General features: G+C 39.3%; 2 protein-coding genes across 3 annotated transcripts in view; one reads left to right on the top strand and one right to left on the bottom strand.

Annotated features, from left to right (window-relative positions):
* slc39a11 (solute carrier family 39, member 11) overlaps positions 1-22,066 on the bottom strand; it is a 61,161-nt gene that overhangs the window by 27,213 nt on the left and 11,882 nt on the right. The window contains exons 2-5 of one of the 2 annotated variants that reach the window (XM_088284663.1): positions 18,473-18,568; positions 6,712-6,824; positions 6,048-6,086; positions 1,346-1,504 (exon numbers count right to left, since the gene is read on the bottom strand). In XM_088284663.1, the coding sequence (XP_088140789.1) occupies positions 1,346-1,504; positions 6,048-6,086; positions 6,712-6,819 (306 nt within the window). In that variant the 5' untranslated portion in view covers positions 6,820-6,824; positions 18,473-18,568. Of the gene's footprint in view, positions 1-1,345; positions 1,505-6,047; positions 6,087-6,711; positions 6,825-7,919; positions 7,948-18,472; positions 18,569-22,066 lie in introns of those variants that run through there. The other variant, XM_088284664.1, reaches the window with a different exon arrangement.
* LOC148317320 (somatostatin receptor type 5) lies at positions 12,161-13,493 on the top strand. The gene has a single exon (XM_088284665.1). The coding sequence runs from the start codon at positions 12,301-12,303 to the stop codon at positions 13,297-13,299; it is 999 nt and encodes a 332-aa protein (XP_088140791.1). The 5' UTR covers positions 12,161-12,300; the 3' UTR covers positions 13,300-13,493.

Genomic DNA, 22,066 nt, shown 5'->3' with positions numbered 1-22,066 from the left:
CAGCAAGTATAACGAAAACAGCAAGGGCCCCAAAACAGAACCTTGCGGAACACCATATGACAAAGAGGCAGAGTGGGACTCAAAGCAACCGAGGCGAACACAAAAGTTCCTGCCAGTCAAATAGGATCTAAACGCCTCTAGAGCGCTAACACTAATGCCCACCTGGTGCTGTAAAATAAATAAAGTTGTTTTTTTATTGAAGACATTTGTCCAAAGAATGTTTCTGTATTTTGAATAAGAATGAATAATATCATTGTCCTCCTCCGTCCTCTCGTCCACTGTTGGTGTGCACTCGATCTGAGTGTGTGCGTCATATATTATAAAGATAGCATGACTGTGATGTGTCAGACGCTCCTTCATATGCAATTTGTGTCAATGCTTCTGACCCAACATGACCACCGAAGCTCAAGGCAACATCTGTTCCCTGCTACTTCGACCAGTTCACATTCCACAGACATATTTAATGAAGCCTGCTTTAACCCTTGTGTCTCATTTTATAATGATGGGTTCAATTATTTTGAACCAGAATTTTGCCTGGGACATACGTTTGCATGAAAATGCTATTTTTCGCTTCTTCCGGAGTTGTCACCTTAATGGCGGAGAATTTTGGGGGACAAAAGCACAGCTCAAAGGCAAAAGTGAAAATAATGTTTTTACAAAAAAAAAACTGCATTTAGTATGGCATAAAAAAATTTAAATAAAAAAATTTGAAAAAAAATGAAAAAAAAAAAAGAATTACAAAAAGAAAAAATAAATAAATAAAAAAAACAGCATTTAGTATGGCATAAAAAATGTAAATAAAAAATTTGAAAAAAAAATAAAAAAAAGAATTACAAAAAAAAATAAAATAAATAAAAAAAATAAAATAAAAAAAATCAACCGATGTCAATTTTCCCAATACTCAAAATTTGGTTCAAGTTGCCTCCTTTGCCTTCACTGCAGGTTACCGAGCATTTGCACTACAAGTGGATGGAGATACTTTTTTTTCACCGGAAGAGCAAATCCGCACAAGAGCTGGATGATACCCAAACACATGTCGAGCGAGGATGCTTTTATACAACATGGGGCACGTTTCTATCTATTGGTAATGGGGAACCTCAGCAGGCACTCTTCCATGTGCACGGCTTGGTATCATGCGTGCTGTGACAACATCTGCTAAAGAGCAACTCACAGGCCCGGAATTCAGGTAAACAATCCCCGGTGTGTACAGTCAATAAGTTATTGAGTGACAATAAACAAGTTAAAAAAAAAAATTAATGCAAATATTTTCCATATGCTGCAGATGTGAACCTTTTCATTCAAGTTGCTTTAGGGCATGGATCAGTTATGAGATGGAGATTCTTACCAAAAAGGGCAAGGCCACGTCAGCAAAGTAAACAAAAGCAGCCCCGAGTGTGAAGCCGATGGCCACAGGCAGGAAAGCAAATGAGCCGTACTTCCCGGAGTCCTCGGCCATGTCGATTGCCGGTGCCAGCAATGACCAATAGGAAGCAGCCAGCATCACCTAAGTAAGGACGAAAAGGTCAAATAAAAGACAAAAGGAAAGACGACTGGTCTTTACATTTTATTGATTAGAGCACAAAGTGAGAAATAAAAATTATTTATTGATATTTATTTTCAACTATTAATGTCAACGAGGTCATTTGGCGTAATATCCTTAGCCGTATTAAACTCCCCTAATTTCTCCTTTCTAAACAGCACATTTCAAATTCAAATTGACTCACGTCTCGCCGCTGTCACGTTTGTCTTCAAAAAGACAGCTCGACGGGGTTGAAGTCAAGTTTTTTTCCCAAAATGTTTTCGGAGTTTTAATTATTCAGTGAGTTTCACTACTCTCTGTCAGGCTTGTTCTTTATCCCCCGCCACGAACCCTCGGAGGTCCTCTTGTGTACAGATGAGCCTTCCATACTCCACATTTCATCTGGAATGCTGCCCATATCCTGCAACCGTACGGATAAGGACCGAGCGCAACAGAAGGAGCCCTGGTGAGATGTGATATAAAAAAAAATAAAAATATCCAACAAGAATGGACACAAAAGAAAATTGAAAAAAATAAAAATAAAAATTCTACCTCAAATACCACCGCTGCCTGCAATATTGATCCCTCCGCTCTCCTCTTGTTTATTGGCAAAAAACATTTTTCATATTCGGCGGTATGTAAATTTTGGATTGAAAGCTCAACTCATGGGAGGTTTGTATGGTGAGCAACATGCATGATGAATCACTGCGCCACTTTATCCGCCGCTCTTAACCTGCTGTTCCCGGCGGATGTAGAACAGGGGTGAGTGTCGACTCATTAGACCATGACATTGTGTCACCCTTGTTCCCTTTGCAAATTGAAGCAATTTGCACAAGTTTTCCCGATAAGTGGATGTAAAGCTACGTAGCCGTTTACTCTTCCTAACTTCTTTTAATGTTACATGTGTAAAAATTTTCTTATTTCACAACAATATTCAGCATATTGATCATGATGTATTTTTTTTGTTCTTGCTCTGGTCCTCAATGACACTTTTTTTTACCAAGCAGATGCTAACCGAAATAGCATGAAGCTAAACGCATAATGGCTAGCATGAAAATAAGTCAACCGTCTCACCTAAAGGTGAGCAGTTTTACTTGAGTTGACCTTTATTTGACTTATTATATCTCTTTTTAGTTGCGTAACAGTCAAAATGGTGAAATGGTTTCAAAAAATATTATGAGGAATGGCAAAGTAGCTAACTAGCTAACAGAGCTGGGCACTTGACCCTTTTTTTTCCGCTCAGTCCCCCGCGAGCCGCGATCTCTGTACTATCTCGTGACTAATATCAACCTCCGGGCTTTTGTTAATCAAAATCTTTTTTAAAAAATTGTCATGGGCGTCCAGCCAGGACGGTGGGCCGGACCGTTCCGTCCCCGGGATGGACTGCCCAGCTCTGCTAGCTAACATGCTACGAATTATTTTTTTCCAATTCGATGAAACTGGAGGTAGTCAACCAAAATCTAAAAATTGTTTGCTTAACTTTAGAGCGTTCTCTGTAAAGTATTTGTCGATGCAGTGTTCATATTTAAATCCAGGCAAAATATAGAGGCATCATTTTAATACAGCGCAAACCAGCAATCTGAAGAGTAGCAGTTCTCTTCATGCCAATTGCGCAACGGTGGTAAGCTATCTAAATGTTAATTAGCAACAAGTCAGAGAGTGCAAGAGTGGCTTTTTACTCAAATCTGAATGTCTGAGAGAGTTATCGAAATAATTTCTGTGTCATTTCAGACTAAACCGCTAACATTTTACAAGCTGTTATCCTTCAATAATGTTTTTAAGATGGAGTGAAGACCAAATCCAAAATCATTATTAAAATCTTATCAACTGCACAGACTGACCGAGACACAAATTTGACTGAACTTCATATCGCAAGTGTGGCACCTCAATTCTAGATGCATACGTTATTCATCGCAACAAAAATCATTCATTTTTCTCTCCGATATGGAATCCATCAATTCACGTCCTCGAGCAAACAACGTTCCGATTCAGTGTCTTGCACTTTAGTTCATCACATATTTAGTCGACGCTAATACGTCTCACTGATTTATTCATCAAATCTTCTGCTTCACGTTCCCTTTCCCTCCCCAGACTCCCGTAAACACAATTTACATTCACATTGTGCTCAGGTCTCCCTCTAAACCCGTGACAAAATGGAATACCAGCCTTCAACCGTCTTTAATCAAAAACTCTCATCATCGGCGTAACCATGGAAATCACGGATACGTACTTAGTTTTACTATTGTCCCGAAGCTTCTTCAAAATTGAAAGTATATTGAATTTTTGACAGCACTGCATGTGCGTTTTTGTTTTCTCACCGAGTGTCTCTTAGCACAGAGTGGCCCGATTGATCAGACGGCTCCCACTGTGCACACTCTTGGATATTTCCCCCTTGAACGGGAGAACGAAGAAGGCTTTGTGCTAAGTCTTTGGCAGGCATCGATTCGTCTAACGTAAATATAATCAGCGTCCGACTCAATTGCTTATTAGGCATCAAATAAAGCAGATTTGTTTGAAGTGCTTTGAACATACACTATCCGAATTGTCGACACTCAGAAGCTGTAAAAGCCTCGGAAGGGCTTGCAAATTGATGGATTCAACCCAATGACAACAGATTGGTGTGTTTTTCTAATCTCGAGATCAGATCTAGAAATACCGCACGAGCAAAATGGCTCACATGTGGCTGAGGCAAGAGCGTGGTTAATATACTCAATGTCACTTGGGGAAGCCACTTTGATACAAAACACCATATCGAGTAAGACGTTTGATCGTCTCCCTTGCCGTCTCGCGACCGTTACGAGTTGTGCGTCATGACGTGAATATTTGGTCCATTGGAAATCGGTCATAGGTGTGAATGCAATTGTGAATGGTTGCTTGCGTATGTACTTTGTGATTGCAACTCATTATTTCCATTGGGAAAAATTGTTTCGAAATCTGATCAAATAAGAGGTCAATCAGCGACCGGAAAGAGATTGGGTTTAACTGCCGCAGAACAACTACTGTGTATGTTTGTAACATTATGAGTTGCCAGGCAATTCCCAAGATTGACAGGGAAGACATTAGTTTTGCACAAAATGTGGAAAATAAGAAACACTGGACCATTCTTTTTGCCCTCAGCTAATGAAAATAGAAAAAGGAACATTACATAAAATTAGTGCTGTCAAGCGATTACATTTTTTAACTATTTAATCGCAAAAAAATCAGTAATTAATTGCGATTAATCACATTTTTTCTACTACTAATTTATGTGAGGCTTTTAACAGCTATTTACTTGAATAATACATTGTAATTAATGTAATATCACCAAATATGAAGTGTGTGATCTTTCAATGCGATCTAAACCGAGTCATCTTGAGAGGAATTTTTTTTCGAAACAATTCTCAAAAATTATCCAGTCCATTTAGTTGTAAGCACCAAACTCCAGCAGTGTTGGTTTGCAAGGTCCAGTGGTAACTCAAGCAAGGTGTTTTGTTCTGAGATCATGTGAAAAAGAGGTACAGCTCATTTGGAATATTGGCTTTCCAAGTTATGCAAATGAATGTTTGAAAAAAATAAAACCGAGTTAAAATATTTAATCGCGTTAATTTTTCAAAAAATTCATCTTGAGTTAACGCTTTCATTTCGAGAGCCCTACATAAAATACAAGGAACCACGTGATAAATTTTGTTGCTTTTTAAAATGAGTCTACGAAAACGCATTATGCCAACATGGGGTTTTTTTTTTTCAATTTGTGTCATTAAATCATGGGATTGGGTTCAAGTTATTGCCTTAAAACTGGGAGGAAAAAAAAGATTGATATCAAATAAGGCATCATATTCCAGGATGTAATCAGAAGAAAATTGGATAGGATTTTCAATTAAGATTTGACAAAGAGCTACCATTATCATCATTATCACCCAACTACCGGTAATCAAGGCCAGTATTCAAAAAATCTGCATAATTACCGTACATAAGAACCAAAGTAAGCAATTACAATCTAAGATTCCCCACAATCTCGTAACACTAGATGCAAGTCTAAATATGAACGTAAGTGCCAGCCAGCGCTTCCGATCTAATTTCAGCTAACAGGTTTCTCTCACAAATTCAGAGTTACAAAACGCAGATATATGGAGAAAACTCATTTGGCTACATTGACTTCAACCACCTCAAACTATCAGAAAATAATCAGAAAGTTTGCCTTGATAGCCGAGTGGCGGAACAAAAAGACAGATTCATGACATTTTTGTGCTAAACTCAAAAATTGACCAGCAGTTTCACTATGCTTGCAAGTTCAATGGAAAGCTTAAATTATTTCCTCAGCCTATATAAATGAGACCGGATGGCTTGAAAGAAAGTACACTTCCACACACCTGTCTGCTATATGCTAATTATACTCACATTGTCACTTAATCATATGGTTGCAGGTATTGAAATAAAAAAAATGTTCATCAGACAACTGGGGGTTTATTAAATACAAAAATAAATGAAAGACGTCAAATAGTCACAAGCTTCCACCGTGTCACCATAATTGAAGAGAACAGAAACTCACCCCTGCTGCAAATCCTAAACTTCCATCCAAGATGTGCTTCTGTAAATGGAAGAGAATATTGGATTTGTTGAGTCTTAAACATTGCATCGTCAAACAGACCATGTCATTTTGAAGACTTTGGTCAACAATTTGGAACGGTAACACGCCCACATGGGAAATGACCAATAGAACCGATTCTTCAAATAATTTGTTCTACAGTTAAAATTCTGTTTGTTTGGACACAATGATGACAACAAAAATAGCTCATAAGAGTTTAATTTGAAAACTGACTGATAGCAACCAAAATTACGTCATCAATCGTGAAGCCACAAACGATACTTTAGTAGAAGTAGTCTGCAAATTGAAACGTAAACATTTGCGCTGTCCCTGATACGCTGACAGTTAATCTGGAGCATCATTTTTTTATTTCGTTTGCATTTCGTTAGTGTGGATGACGTGTTGCGCCGTGCTGCCCCTCACAGGTCAGACTTGGTACTACAACAGCTGTCATAGCGATAAAGCGATAGTTTTATTAATGTGTGGCGTTGGTCATCGCAAGACCATGCAGTATAGGAGCAAAACATTTGCCTTTTTTTTTTTATTACCTTGAATGTGTGGTCATACTCCCATTTTAAAATTCAGTTAAGATGTGAAAACAAGGAGAAACAGGTTATACTGCACAAACCTGTCGACCTGAGAAAACGAAAACCATGGCGGCCCCAGCGGCCGTTAGACCCCAAGTAAACAGAGTCCCCAGCAGCGCCTGTGCCACAGGGGAGTAGCCTTCTATCATAGTGCCTGGACACAGAGAAAAACAAAACACTGATCATTTTTGTAATGAAAAAAGATGTTTAAATGGATAAAAGTGACGCTCTGTGACTGCATGATACATGACAGGGCATGATCACTCAGATGGCGGCAAGAAAAATCTTTCAGACTTCAGCACTGTCAATATTACCCACAGAGAACAAATAGAGCACAACACCGTGAAGACCTTGGTCTAAGTCACCTTAAATCAACATACCGTAAAAGCGTCGTGCCACGAGGCTAGTTTGTTTCTGTTGAATCCTATTTGCTCTGGATTAGAATATCCTTGTTTAATTTTTTAGAGCGTTTCCATGGGCAAAACCTTTTGCATTAGATAATTACTTTCAGATATTAGTCTACAATATCCAGATGATTAAATGGAATACTCTACTTACAGTTTTAATTTAATCTATTTTTAATAGGTTACAAATTGTGCTCATTTTGTGCTGATTCCAACAATGAATGGAGTTTGGAGTTTTACTCTTCTAGGTTGCATCAATTAAATAAAGTCCATTTTTGACAAATAAGTTGGTCCACATATATAAAGTAAATGTCGAAGTAGAGTGTTATCTGCAGCACGTTCGTTGTTATATTAAGACAAAAAAAGATCGTTCCATTTACGAACTAGGAACTTGTAATTTGAAAAAGCAACTTCTAAATATGATATCACATATTTGCATGATAATTATCAAACATATCTCCAGCTGCTGCGGGTATGCCATGACTTTTATTTGTTTCAGAATCGAGGGATCGCTAAGCACAAATATTAAACCTTTCATTCATATTTCTACTCTTGCAAGTGAAACAAGACAATGTGTACAGTGCTTTAGTGCAGCCTTTCGCAAATGCACACGTAATATTGGATATATCGTTTCATAAGCAACGTTTTCATTGCAGGTAAATCTCAATTAAACATCGATACTGCAAATGAGTCAATTTATATCATCTAACGCATTACTGTACTGTGTAAAAGGTCAGAATTCGGTTTCCTCAAATTAATGCCATTATGTACTTATTTAAAAAATTTATACAGAAGCTCTAAATAAACATTACAGCTATTGTTCTCTTAAAAGTCACAAATCTCACCGACTGGTTTCAAACTTGACTTCTTATCCCGTGTTTACTTCCTACTTCCCGGGACACGTGTTCTATGACAAGCTAGCCCCGCCCTCAAATGCATTTGATTGGCCAAAGGAATAGGACGTTACGTCTAAATCCCTCCCAACCTTTAAAGGAACATGACACTTACCGAGTTTTAAAAACTCATAAAATCATAAACTATATTTCGATTTAACTAATAAATGGTCTTTAAAAAAAATTGGAAATTGCCCAAAACATAATCTTCGCTGAAATTAATGCAAATTTACTTTACATGGAAAGTCTGCCTCTTTATTACAATTACAGTATTTATAAGTTGGTAGTGGTTGTTGGAGAAATACAAACTACAGATTTTTGCTCATTTAAGTCCACGGTTCAAAAAGTCAAAGTTAAGTTTTAATCCAATTAGATTGATTTTAACACGAATTTCTCAGCGCATTTCTGTGCTTAGTGGAATTTCTGATGAACTGTGCAAACTGCTGGTTCAAATAAATGGCCTGTTTCAGGAACTGACATTTCAAAAAAGATGTTTCTCATTATTGATGGTTGAGATCTTGCTGCTTTATGCTAATTCAACTTCAAACCCAGTCACAGCATTTTGGATAATCTCCTTTGATATTGCCAGGAATCCTCCATTCAAATTTTATTTCCCCTTCGGGGGGACCAATAAATAGCTTTAAAACGAGTACAGATTGTTGGAAGGCTAGTCAGTTATTTTGCATGAACAACTTTAAATTGTTTTTCCTTTATATAAACTTACTGGCTCACCCTAACCTGTGAGGAAAGATTTATTTACAAGGAACACCGAGGGTCGTTCTGATCTGGATAGAAGAGCGAATGAGAGAATTCTGAAATTTCAGGATGACTTTCATCGGAACTTCACAATTTTAATGTCCATTAGTTTGTTCTTTCTCGCAATATCTGCACGGCAACATGATTTGAAAAGTACAATGTATATTTTTTTTTACAAAATTTGGGGGGGTGAAAGAATAAAAAGAGGAAAATAAAGCTTAATGATTGCATTTCGCATATAGCCTTTAACTTCATTAGGTTTTTTTTTGTCACACTAGCAAAATGACAATTAGCAGCTTTAGTCAAGCACATTTCTATTTCAGCTAATTGTCCTAAAAAAAGGTGCTTGTGGGTACATTTATGTCTTTGCACTATTCTGTTAATCATCACCTCATCTAATTGTTTTGCTACAAGAAAGAAGACATTTTGTCTCTCTGAGTCTATATTATTCCTCATTAGTTTCACTAATTGGGAGTCTGATTTAAAATAAATAAATAAAGTAAACGTTCTTGCCATTTAATTAGCAGTCAGACTGAGTTTGAAAAGGGCAAACTATAACTTAATCTTTGATGCAGATCTTTAAGCTACCTTTAAAATAAAAAAATAAAAATCACGTTTCAAACAGTGGTCCAGTTTTAATAAATGTTTAATGTTAACCATGAAATCTTTGATTTTTGGTTTCAATCGGATAATCTTTTAATTGCACATAGGTACCTGTAAATAATGTTCATTTTGTACATTCTAATAAATGTCCAATTGAGCTGTACATCACATTTTTACAGTCAGCACAACTCGCTTGACTGAGAAGGCCCCCGGGCCGTAGTTTGCCCACACCTGGTATAAAAAGTCCCATCATCACATACTAAAAAACATTATCACAACGTTGCTAATTAAAAAAAAAAAAAAAAAAAGTTTACTTGGAGTCACTTAACATTTAATCACCACTGATATGTGCTTTTTGCACATCAGCCAACAAACCAAAGCGTGAGACACTAAAGATAAAGTGAAGTTTGATTTTGAGGAGGGAGAAGGATGTTGATGAGGTCCAGCAGGAGTCCTTTTGAGATGGTGCAATTGGGCGTGTCGGAGGGTTAATCAAGCCCCGCACTTTTATCCGCCTGTCTTCTTTCACACAGAACCCAGCGAAGCGCAACATCGCTGTGTCTTTGTGTGAGATCAAACGGTGACGCAGGTTCTCTACAAACTTGCTAATGAGATGCATGGCAACGTCACCGTTAGCATCAGCCGTGACGTATGAAACACTTGTCGGGCAACAACAACTGCTTTCAGTAGAAAAGGAAGGCAGAAAGGAACGTCTCGGGTGTTAATTTTACCGAAATTCCTTTTCACTTACGCTGAATAAAATGTAGATGTTTTGTCGGTGGATGTAGATTTTATGGCGAGCAACGACTTGATGGAATAAAATTGAGTAAATTCAACAAATTCAGTGCCGAGTTGATTACTTGGCGGGAATTGTAAATAAATTAATTACTCTACATATTCAATATTTTTTATTGTTGTCGGTTAAAGGAAAGTAGTACTACAAGGGGGGTCTCATTTTAGGACAATTCCACTCAATTAGAAAGGAAATCACATAAATCAATCGAATAAAAAAATAGAGGACACCAAGTTCACAATTAAACAAATTTTTAAAAAAGTGTGCACCTATAATTACACTGGTCATTTTTTTTTTTTTAAACCGGAGATGCAAGAAAACCTTTCTGGATTTTTTTTTTTTTTTTTTTTTTTGCGGTGGTGATTCTGAATCAGCATAATAAAAATAAAAATAAAAATAAAAATAAAAATAAAAATAAAAATAAAAATAAAAATAAAATGGCTGATATTGTGCAGCATTTAGTAGTAATTATAAATTAAGGATTAGGTTGAGCAACAGGTGGATAGTTTTCTGAAATGTCTTAGCTATAAATTACAACGGATGTAATTATCTAGATTGCGCAAGCTTTTATAGATCAAAAAAATAACACCTGATGTGCTGGGAAAAAAACGTAAGAAATCAGCACGGTAATGACAATTAGCGCCGCATAAAGCCATGCCGGATTAAAATTTGCTGTGTAATTTCCAACATTCCCAACTAAATCTGAAATTTCTTTTACGACTTCTTCCCATAGAGAAACGCACGTCATCATTATTGTATTCATTAATCTGATTATGATTCCGTTTTCCAAAACGTCGCCGGCACAGAAAGCGAGGAAACAAGACCGCGAGAGAATAAAGGGATTTTAATCCTTTGATGAATAAAACAGACTTTAATCTCAACGTTCGCCGGTGTGCTGCAGACTGCTCTAAAAGCACGAGATGAATGCCAGAATGACACCAAAGTGAAATATTGCCCATGAAATATGAAGCACATCCACGGTGTTTTGCGAGATGATTAATAGGCGGGATGCAGAGGTGGGCCACATTGTATGAAGTGTTGGCAGCAAAAGCCACAGCCTAATCAGCTTCAACTACAAAGGAATTTTTTATTTCCTCAGCTAACTGGAACTTGTTGCCGGACTGGAAATATGTCTCCATAAATCTTCTGATGAATGAGCCCCGAGACGGTTTCGAGGGGTGTTAAGTGTCTTTGGAATCACATCGCATTCTGGATAAACACTTCCAGCATGGGAAATAATTGGCTGGCTTGGTTATTTTGTGGATTTTAGACACTCCGGAAGATTTCTGGGGCGGGTGCGTGCCAGAGTGGCAACAGGATGGAGGTCATCGCTCATCCGTGGTCTTTAATCTTAGCCCCCCCCCCCACCTTTACCCTTTACTCCCTCTCCTTGTGCCATCCTTCTCCTCGCCGCTTCGTTTTAGCAAAACAAAACAGTCGGTCAAAGACGCACGAAAAAAAAAAAAAAGAAAAAAAACGCCGTCTCAGGTCAAAGGTCACAACAACAAAAATCCTGACAAAACAGACCTGAGACACTCCTTTCCTGCGTGGGGATTGACTTAAGTGATGGTATCTACGTGTGTGGCGTGTGTGTGACCCCCCCGGTGTCGGCTATGAGCTTAAGGGGTTCATGAAGACATAATGGATAGAAGGGAGGGGGTGAGAGAAGTAAACAGAAGCAGAGGGCGGACAAGGGCGGGGGGGGGGCAAAAAAGTTATGAAAACAAGAGTATGGGAGCAGATGGGGTTTACCTTGGAAACAAGCATTACAGCAGAGAACCTGAAAGGGGGGGGTAGTGGAGGACTCAGGAGGGGCTTTAGCCAAGCTGGACTTTATCACATTCTCTGGAGACTGATGAACAAGGGGGTGGACGGCTTCCAGGCACACACAAGCACACAGCAGCGCTCGTCACACACCGTGGGGGAAGATATATAAAAAGGGCTCCCAGGGAGAAAGCGCGGCCAGTTAAGCATCCGTCCTGTTCGTTTGAAGGGTGTTCACGCAAACAGGCCCATGGGTGCGCAGGGGGTAGACTTTTGATACTTTTAATAAATGAAAGCAAAGAGCAGCTGAAGGGGGGATGCTGAAGAGTAGCCAAAGCCTGATTTGAGCTTTCATTCTTTTTCACCTCCCGTCTGAGTCGTTTCTATTTTGAGAGGTGAGAGAAAGTTTCCGGCAGGATGGAAGTGGATATAGACAACTGGACTTATGTGGATGAACACTTGGACTTCAAGGAGCGTCTTGACGGTTTCGGAGTCCTCATGGCTATTCTCTACCTTGTGGTGTGCATCGCGGGACTCGCCGGGAACTCTCTGGTCATCGTCGCCGTTTTGAAGCTGGACAAAATGTCGTCGGCTACCACGGTGTATATTTTCAACCTGGCGCTCGCCGACGGACTCTTCATGGTCGGGCTCCCGTTCATCGCGAGTCAGAACTTTCTGAGCCGCTGGCTGTTTGGCGACGTGGCGTGCAAAGTGGTGATGGTCCTCGACGGCATCAACCAGTTCACCAGCGTCTTCTGCCTGACCGTGATGAGCATCGACCGCTACATGGCGCTGGCTGACCCGTTGAGGTTCGCCTCCTGGAGGACGCCACGCTGCGCCAAGATCGTTTCGGCCTTCCTGTGGCTTTTCTCCATCCTCGCCATCCTCCCCCTGGCGCTTCACTTCTCCGCCGATCGAGGCCTGTGCATACCCGACGTCGTTTCGGAAATTTGGTGGCTTGGCGTCCTCTCCTACACGTTCGTCTTGGGTTTCGCGTTGCCGTTCACCATCATGACCGTCTCGTACACGGCCCTGCTGCTCACCCTGAGGTCGCAGCGACTCCGGGCCACCGTGGCCGACCACGAGAACCACCGTCCGGAGAGGCAGGTCACCAAAATGGTGGTCGCCGTGGTGGTCGTGTTCGGTATGTGCTGGTTGCCGTTTTACACCGTCAACTTCTGCTCCACATTTCAAACCAACCGAACCTTCGCCCGGGTGTTCGAGTTCTTGGTCTTGCTGTCGTACTCGTGGAGCTGCGCCAACCCCATCCTCTACACCTGCCTCTCGGACACCTTCAGGAGGCACTTCCGGGCCCTTCTCTGCTCGGCTGCCAAGTCGTCACCCAGCATGCAATGCAACACTGAGCGGTATGACCTAAACGTCACAGGAATGCAGGATGTCACCGTTCTAGCATAGAGAGACGATTTCGAAACTACTCCAAGTGTTAAAAAAAAAAAATGATATATTTGCTTCCAAAAAGGAATCCACGCATTGTTTATTTTAATTGTGTCGGATGAGATTTGGAAATCTTTGGCTCACACAGCAAATTAAACAGCAGGACGCAGATTTGATTTGTATGTTTGTTTTCCTTTTTATGTCCAGCACTTTGTTTTCACCCGCAGTTTTGTTTTTAAATCTCTATAAATACAGTTAATTACAAAAACACCAACGACATTCCAATTTGACTTTGAGGAATTTATAACACTGTCTGTAGAATCCCTTCTGTTGTATAATCTGCTTCCTACAATGCTTCCATCCACTAGGGGCAGCGCATTCTGCTGCTTTTTCGGTTACGCTGCATTTTTTGGCTGACAGCTGGGGCGTAAACGGATGAATGCGATTCAGTTGCCCGAAGCTAAAGCAGCATAAGAACAAGAGCGGAGAACACCTGATGCGCTCACACGCATGCACATTGGCAACGTTCTCATGGGGACATTTTGGTGCAAAAATCGCTTTTTATGATATTAGCAAAAATTAACGATACATTTTGGCATTTTATTCAGAGGTTAAAAAATGAAGAACTCGAGAGAACGGAAACTATAAGGCATGGGTCATTATAGGAATGAAATGAAATATGTGAGTGACAATCTGTATTATTTGAAAGATAAAACTGATGTGAGAATGTTTGCTATCGTTATCACAGATGAAATGTGATTTTTTTTTTAAGACGACGTTTTCTTAAATATTCTGTAAATAAAGATTGTTTCATGCAAAGCATCCTTTTTTTTAAAAAAAAACATTCAGTACTCACCTCAGGTATAATTTGATATTATTTTATCTTTGCAGCCATATTTTGGTACTTAACTGTTCTATTGGCGCCATTCAAGACAACTAAAAAAAAAAAAAAAAAAAAGGAAAAAAAAGGAAAATGTTTAAAATAGACTAATGGATTCAAGTATAATTAAATAGCATTTCCAAAGAAAATCAAGGGCCACTTCATTTTCCAACAACATTTATTTGACTCATGGCCACAAGCCTAAAGCAAAAAAATTCCATCATGACAGAATGCTGTCATTAATATTCATATATTATTCAAATTTGTCATCAAATAGCTGGAAGAGAATTTAGAAAATAAAACATGAACGAGGTTTATTCATTTAATTCTTTTCAAGTTTGGCGGGCCAGATTAAAACGTTTAACGGGCCGCATGTGGCCCCCGGGCCGTAGTTTGCCCACGCCTGCTCGAAGACCTCTACAATGATCATTACATGGCGAACAAGCAAAGCGAAGGCTCTTCATCACCGTCTGCTCTCGTTCTCACCCTCGAGACATTCTGTGACCCGCTCATTCCGTGAGACGAGCCCCACTTGCGTCGAGCTGCGTATTCTTTGAAAGCACTAATAAATCTTGCCTCCATAACACAAAGTCTTAAAGAGCACGACAAGAGGAATTTCACCTACAGGAAAAGATGAGGGGCCCGAGTGCGGTGCTTGAAATTTCAGATCATGTCAAAGCTTTCTTCCGAGATAATAACCTCTTGTGGATTCATGAGTGATGGCACTTTTTTTTTTTTTTTAGTTTTTTTTTAGGATATGAATAAAACACTTGCGTCTTGGTCACGTTTTTTTAAGTATTTATGACATCCTTGTAAGGAATCATATTACTACACTGCTGTTTAAATATCCATAAAGTGTGCATGTTGAATCTAATTGAGGATTCTGCTCTAGAGGAAAGTTATAGTTTTAATTAATGAATTCATTGAGTTTATTATTTATGTACGTTACAATCAGGGAAAACTCATCATGACATGGAGACGTGACAAGTGACAGGAACAACAAACAATGAAAGGACTGAAAGAAACCAGAGAACTAAAAACAAGCAAAATAAATAAATTAAAAAAAAAAACCTTTTCTTTTTAACAAACCCAAAAAGTACAAATAAAATTGGGGGAAATGGGGATAAAATCACAGGGAAAAACAGCAAAAAAGGCCGCGAACGTGTGGTTGCAGAACTGCATTGGTGTCGATTGTAGTTTGTGGGTGTAATATCAACATTCACCACTTGATGGCAGACACGTCTTAGTTGCTCATACACACAAGAAAACATTTTGAGCTGACTTGAGAAAAAAAAAAAAATCGCAAAAATGACTTTTTGCATTTAAAGTTGTTTTCTTGTGAAGCAGTTTTGTGCCATCCTTGAATGGTATTTTTTTTTTTGCAAGAGAGCCATTTTGCTGGAAAAAAAAACCCAGTATGTGTTTATTTAGTTTTTTTGCTTTAAATTCACTAAACAAGAAAGGACTTGCGTCAACCTTTGCAAATTACCGAGACCTGGACGACTGAGAATCTACGCTGACGCAAAAACGCAATTTTTAGCTGCATTTTATTGACATTGTGACATGCGGAAAAATGACTTGGGCAATAAGTCGATTGCGTATAATGTTATTGTGCTTGAAATAGATTATTGCACTGCATACCTAGCGTGGTCGGGTCGAGTAAATTGACTTATTTGAGTTCCATAATTGTTTATTTGATAGACTTCGAAAGTAATTACCTGTAAATTTATAATATGGCAAAAGGCAACAGAAAAAAAAAATCTTTAAATATAATGGTCCGTCTCTCTGTTTTTCGCTATCTTGGTTGGTGTCATGCATGAGTAACCAAAAAACATTGCACCTTTTAAGCTTTCAAATGACATATATACATTGCTAAGAATTAAATAAAACCGGTACACCAATATATTATTTTCGAAGACCACAGATGCAAAATTGATTGACGCATATACTTGTATTATTATTAGTCGTAGTCCGGGGTTGAGTCAAGTTTATGCTATATATGGTGAAATATTTCAAACGTCAAGCAAACACCAGATGGTTTATTTCACCAGTGAGTGTGTATCACAAATCCATCTTTAAAAAAAAAAAAAAAAAAAAAAAATTCCATTACATTTCAGGGTATACCGAGATCAACAAGTAATAGAGCAGACCGACTTCGTGATCCTATCAGCGGTATGAATGTAGATAAGATGTGGGCCGCACTAAGGAGCTAAGGGGTGAGCTCATTTGTGTGCCAGAAGCATCATGTGTTATTACAGGCTGTCAGAAAAAAAGCTCATGTGGCAGCCCGGAATGGAGGGGGGTAAAAAAAAATGTTTTAAAAAAAAAAGGGACTACGAGCTAAAGCAAGCTCATGGTAATTGCAAGCAAGTATATGGATCTAATATACCGCAAAGCCACAAACGTGCAACATGAACATTTGACATTTACTTTGAAATCAACACAAACTAACGAATTACAGAGGAAACTCAATTCTCTCCGGCAGTTTGAAATATTTTTTTCATAATGTTAACTTATTAACAACACATCTTTACACCCTCTTGTATTTGTTTTTTTAAATAGTGATCTTAACCCCACCCCCCTCTCAAAAAAAAAAAAAATAGGGTCCTATTTTTGTGCACAAATCAAGTGCAAAGTGCAATCCATTGATTTTCTTTCTTTTGGTATCTTTGTTGAAAAGCGCAGTTGGAAATGGGCGTTTGCGCCGTCGTGGGAGTGAACACAAACTGTTTTCCCGGCCAATCAAAGCCGCTCATTAAATTCACTGCAGGAGAGCCATGCAGTCTACACAGCGGAAGCATAACGGACTCGATGTCTCCATGTCGGAGTACGTAAAAAAATCTCCACTTGCGGATGATTTCAATTTAGCCGCTGTGAATTGGCCACTTGAAGACTATGCCTTCCAAAAATTTTGCCGTACTAGTTAACCTGGCAGTCTACCAAAAAAACAGTTTGTGCCTCCGAGCATAATTATTAAGTCGAATACCTCATCTGAAATTACAATCAGTTTCACCACTAATGATTTTGAACTACGGAGCATTTGAAATAAATGATCTCAAATGCTTTCAAACGTAAAAAAAACATCTTTTGTCCCCTCCAGCTACAAAAGAGAAGTTTGTTTATTTTGCTCATGTGCCCTCGGTCTACAATCCGACTCTGATGTACGGCTCTCGAGAGAATAAACTGGTGATTACTTAAACACCCAAAGGCAAAAAAATAAAAAAATACATCTGGATTTTACACACGTCAGCGTGATGAAATAATGTGTAAAAGGCGGCGAATCTCCTGTGAATCCAATGTTGATATTTTATTCTGTCAGCCAAAAGCACTGGAGCCATTTTTCTTGACATTTTTTTTTTTCTTCTCGACGAAATCGAGCCGAGCATTTTGTTCATTATTCAACAAAGCGGGTACTTGACATCGATGCATTTGTCACAGGTGCTGATTTTCTGTTTCAAGTTTATGTTTTGGAACTTCGTATCACGTTTGTGTTGTGAAACTGCTGATGGTGCCTTTCGAGTCAAACAAAAACTTAACAGTTTTTAGACCAGGCAGAGGGAAGGGAGGGGGGAAAAAAATGATGGATTCACCCTGTGAATTTCCATTCAGTGATCACACCATGGAGAATTTTTTGCACCAAGAGGATTTACAGGAATCAAGGCTCCAACACGACAGATGTCAATTGTAATAAAACGTCACGCGTCTCACAATCATCCTTTTGACTCCCAACGCAGTAAAAATAAAAGAATCACCTCACTCTTCCGACCCTTTTGAATACAAACGAGAGCTGACTTGAGACGAAACAAAGGAAGTAAGGTCGGTGCGGGGGAAAAAAAAAAAAATAATATGACGCAGGTGTAGCGACACAAATAAGCAGGCAGGAAACGTGAATTTTGACTAGGCTGAAAGAAAACCGTAACGGTAAAAAATAAGCGATAACACGTTTATTTGTGTTCACGCCTGGAGCTATGCATATGAATTACATCTGAAGGGAAAAATAAAAACGGCATTGGGGTTGAATCATAAAAGTTGCTACCGGGCAAATGCCGTTTATCATCGAACAACGGAGTATTTGAGTGGAGAAAAAAAAAGTCTAAAGTAGCGAAATTCTGAACTTGGTCCCATCAGTTGGCTTTTTAACCACGGTGTTTAACATTCTACATGTCAAGTTGATAAATGTGTTTTTTAATGGTTTGGAAAATGCCAAGTGCCAGGATATTTCACTGCTGACATGATTTAAATTTTTTTTTTTAAGACATGTTTAAATAACTGTCAACACCTCAAGATCACTGTAATCCCATTGTGTGTACTTGCCTCAGGCTGCTTCTAATGATCGGAGGCGTTCAAGGTTCACGTGGACTGACTGAAGAAGTACACCTTGCCTTCAGGACAAATTATTCCTTATATCTCCTGTAATTAAAAAATTTTTTTTTAAAAAGTTAGACATAACTCAACGGTGGGCAAACATTTTGATTGGCGGGCCACAATGGATTCTAAAATTTGACAGAGGGGCCAGACTAGGAGCAGATGGATGGAGTGTTTTGGTAACCTCACCTCATCGGAGAAAAAAAAAATACATTTAATTTTAAATGAAAATGAGCAAAAGCATTACAACAAAATCTGTCTTTGACGCACCACAGTATTTAGAAAATAAAACATTAACAAGGTTTATACATTTAATTTTTTCAAGTTCGGCGGGCCGGATTAAAACGTTTAACGGGACCGCATGTGGCCCCTGGGCCGTAGTTTGCCCACACCAGACATAAATCATTTCCAAAGTGCCAGTTAGAGTGTTTAAATGTGAAAAGGAAAGCAAACCAAAAAAAAGGAGCATTTATTCATGTTATTAATTTTAAACACATTTCTTTTTCTGCCAATTCTTTTGGTGACCAGCGTTCTGTTTTATGCTGTTTGCTTCGACGTTAGCACCAATTGTTGTTAGAACGCACATAACTCGCCCGTGTCCTTGGATTGCAGGTTGGGTGCGCATCTGTGTGTGTTCTCGGCGACTAAGACAAACAAGTATTTATGTCATGACATTAACGCATATTTTCGTGCGGTTTAACGATTTAGCAGGACACAGAAAGCACATGAAATTGAAATTGGATGTTGTCATTTTCGGCCGCACATTTTATACTAACATCATTTGAAGGAAATCAGATCTGGAAAGCCCTAAAACAAATATGTACTGACACCAAGCCTCAACAACCACATTCTTAACCTTTCAGGACCGATTCTTTGTTGCACCTTGGCACTGCCTGCGCCCGTACGCATTTATTTGAGCTAGCATGTTGGCGCTAAGTTGCTAACCTGCAGATAAATCATATCCCAGTGAGCACTTCACAGCAAACATATCGTCAAGGTCCTGCATCAGCATCGTATCAGTCACGCTTCGAGCCTGGGCTTTTTTTTTTTTGCGCTTAGTTTGCCAAGTGGCGTGAAATGCGAACGAGGCTGCTTGAGAGGAGACACAAGAGGCGAACTCAAGGAGCAGGCAGAACAGACGCGAGTCGTCACGCTCGAAACAGAAAGCCAGGCACATTTGGCCCGACGCTTGTCTGTCTTCGCTTCCCCCCCCCTTGGTAACGACTTGTCTGCATGGTGATGACAATTAGAATCAACACAACAGCAGCCGCTCGGATTCAAAGGAATAAACATCCAAATGGGGGTGAGAGGAAAGATGAAAATAGGCCACTCAGTCAATATTTTCTAACAGTGAAATTTGAGGAGAACCGTCATCTTTTATTTTTTGCGACGATGCTGTCAGCGGTTTTTGTGTTTCTGTTGCACTGTCATCTTCAAAAGCGCCACGAAGGCGCGAGAAGCTTTCATGAAGTCGGCCTTTCATCCCCGAGCCAAAATGGACTTTCTGGCACTTCAGTTCCTTTGAATTTACTCCGATCGAAATGTTTCGAAAAGTTGATGGCGAAATTTGGGACAAGAAGAAAGTTTGGGAGTCACCCCGCTGAGCCTGTCAGTTTTAAAAACACATCGAGACAGCCCCTTGCTTTTACCTAACTGCTGTTCTCATGGCCTCTGTCAGCAGGCTGAACAATAAATGTTGCTAGCACGCTGTGGTGTCCATCTTAAATAGCGGGTATCTTTCTTTGAAATATTTGCCTCTTAGCGGCGCGGTCAACCAATGGTTAGTACATCCTTCGTCGTGTAAAATCATTGAACTAAGGACACGGTGTAGCACTTCACCCTTTTAAAAAGTTCTTAATAAGCGTACACATGCATTTAGCTAGCCACTAGCACTATGAGCTAAAAATGTCTTTACAAGAATATGTTCTATACAGGCCAACTAGTCTAAACACGACATTCTGGTTAATATCGTGTTTGTGGAAAAAGTGTTAGTAAAACCCACCTGTTTTTGTCTATCTCAGTGGGCGGCCATTTTGTCACTGTAACGACCAATCACGACTCACCTGTTTTCTGAAGCTGAGCCATGATTGGTCGTTATCTGAGCCCGGAGAGACTGTGATGTCATTTTCAGTCGACAGAAAGTAACAAAATGGCCGCTCAATGAGAGTAAGAGTTTAATTTATATTCCACAAAAGCAATATTAATCAAAAAATCATGTTTAGAAAATAGTATTGGAAAGAATTTGGGCGGGTTTGAATACCTTTTTAAGTAATGTACGGCATTTGACTCAAACTGCCTCCTGACTTGGTTCATGGCACTGTTGAGAAGAGTTGGATGAAACCATTTTTGAGGCAAATGGGGGGGGCTGATTTTCTGTTGTCAAAATAAAACAAATAAAAATATATATATTTTTTTTTACCTACAGTAAATTAAATCTCACAAATTTTGGGTGTGCTTGGATTCACTTTCGGGTGATTCAGCACCCCCAAAATATAATAGTCACGCCTACGCCAAGGTCAATTTTGAGGTTTTTCTCTGAAACCAGATTTCTGCTTTTAGAACGGAAAGCTTTGCACGTCACCCTGGAAGAAAGAAAAAAACATTTGAGTAGCACGAGGCTGGTGATGCTTTTATAGCATATTTTGCAACACTGGAATCCATTTTTTTTTTTAAGATTCTGACCACTACTACTATTACAGAATTTGCGCCCAAGAGCTTTAGTCGTTTTTGACAGCAGTAGGATGTGGAACGCACTTAAATGGTTCCAGCTTATTGGCTGCTTCACAGCAGCCAGTCGACTGCTGACCTCACTTGACCCAGAACTAATAACCCTCGCAAACTGGCTACTGATTTACAATTCGGGATTTGGACGCTCACTAACTGAACTCTTTAATATCACCTCCTCGTTGTTTTGAATGACAATCCCCAGTCTCGGGTGAGATCAAATAAATTCATATTTAACATAAATAAAGCACGAACTTGGCTTCAACGTTGTCCGGCATTAAAAATAGCAGCACTTAAGAGAGACAAGATCTTCTCATCGCAAGTCGTTGAAATGCACTTCAGGGATGTCACAGAAATACAAAAATATATTTTTGGAGAGGATTCAGCTGAACGGATTGATCGCGATGTCTGTCCCAGATGACATCCGCGTCTTGAAAGCGAGCGCTTCCGAATGTTGCTGCTGTTTGCTTCTTCTGTCACGTTCTGAAGTTTACGAGAGGAAATCGTTGTCGGGCTTTCTCGTATTATTATTCACACGCTTGTTTGCATTGTGTTTGACTTCAAACAACAAAATGTGTTGCACAATGGCGACAAGCTCAGCCTAAGTATTTATTGCCTATCAAATAAAATGCTCAAAGGTGAGTATATTGTTGGAAATGTAGGCATGTGTAAATGCGATGGCTCATCCCAAATGGTGTGCAACTTCAGCGAATGCTAAAATGAAGCTTCGTGAATCACTTGTGATGTTTTTTTTGTCCACCAGATGGTGCTCGTGGTTTATTGATAAACGCTAGTGCAATGGAAACAGGAAAAACAGTT

The sequence above is a fragment of the Idiotropiscis lumnitzeri genome, chromosome 20 (assembly GCF_059441095.1).
Source record: "Idiotropiscis lumnitzeri isolate Australia: NSW breed Sydney's pygmy pipehorse chromosome 20, RoL_Ilum_1.0, whole genome shotgun sequence".
Classification (NCBI taxonomy): Eukaryota; Metazoa; Chordata; class Actinopteri; order Syngnathiformes; family Syngnathidae; genus Idiotropiscis; species Idiotropiscis lumnitzeri.
Note: the sequence above shows the minus strand (reverse complement) of the source record. Positions and strands in the feature narration are given on the sequence as shown.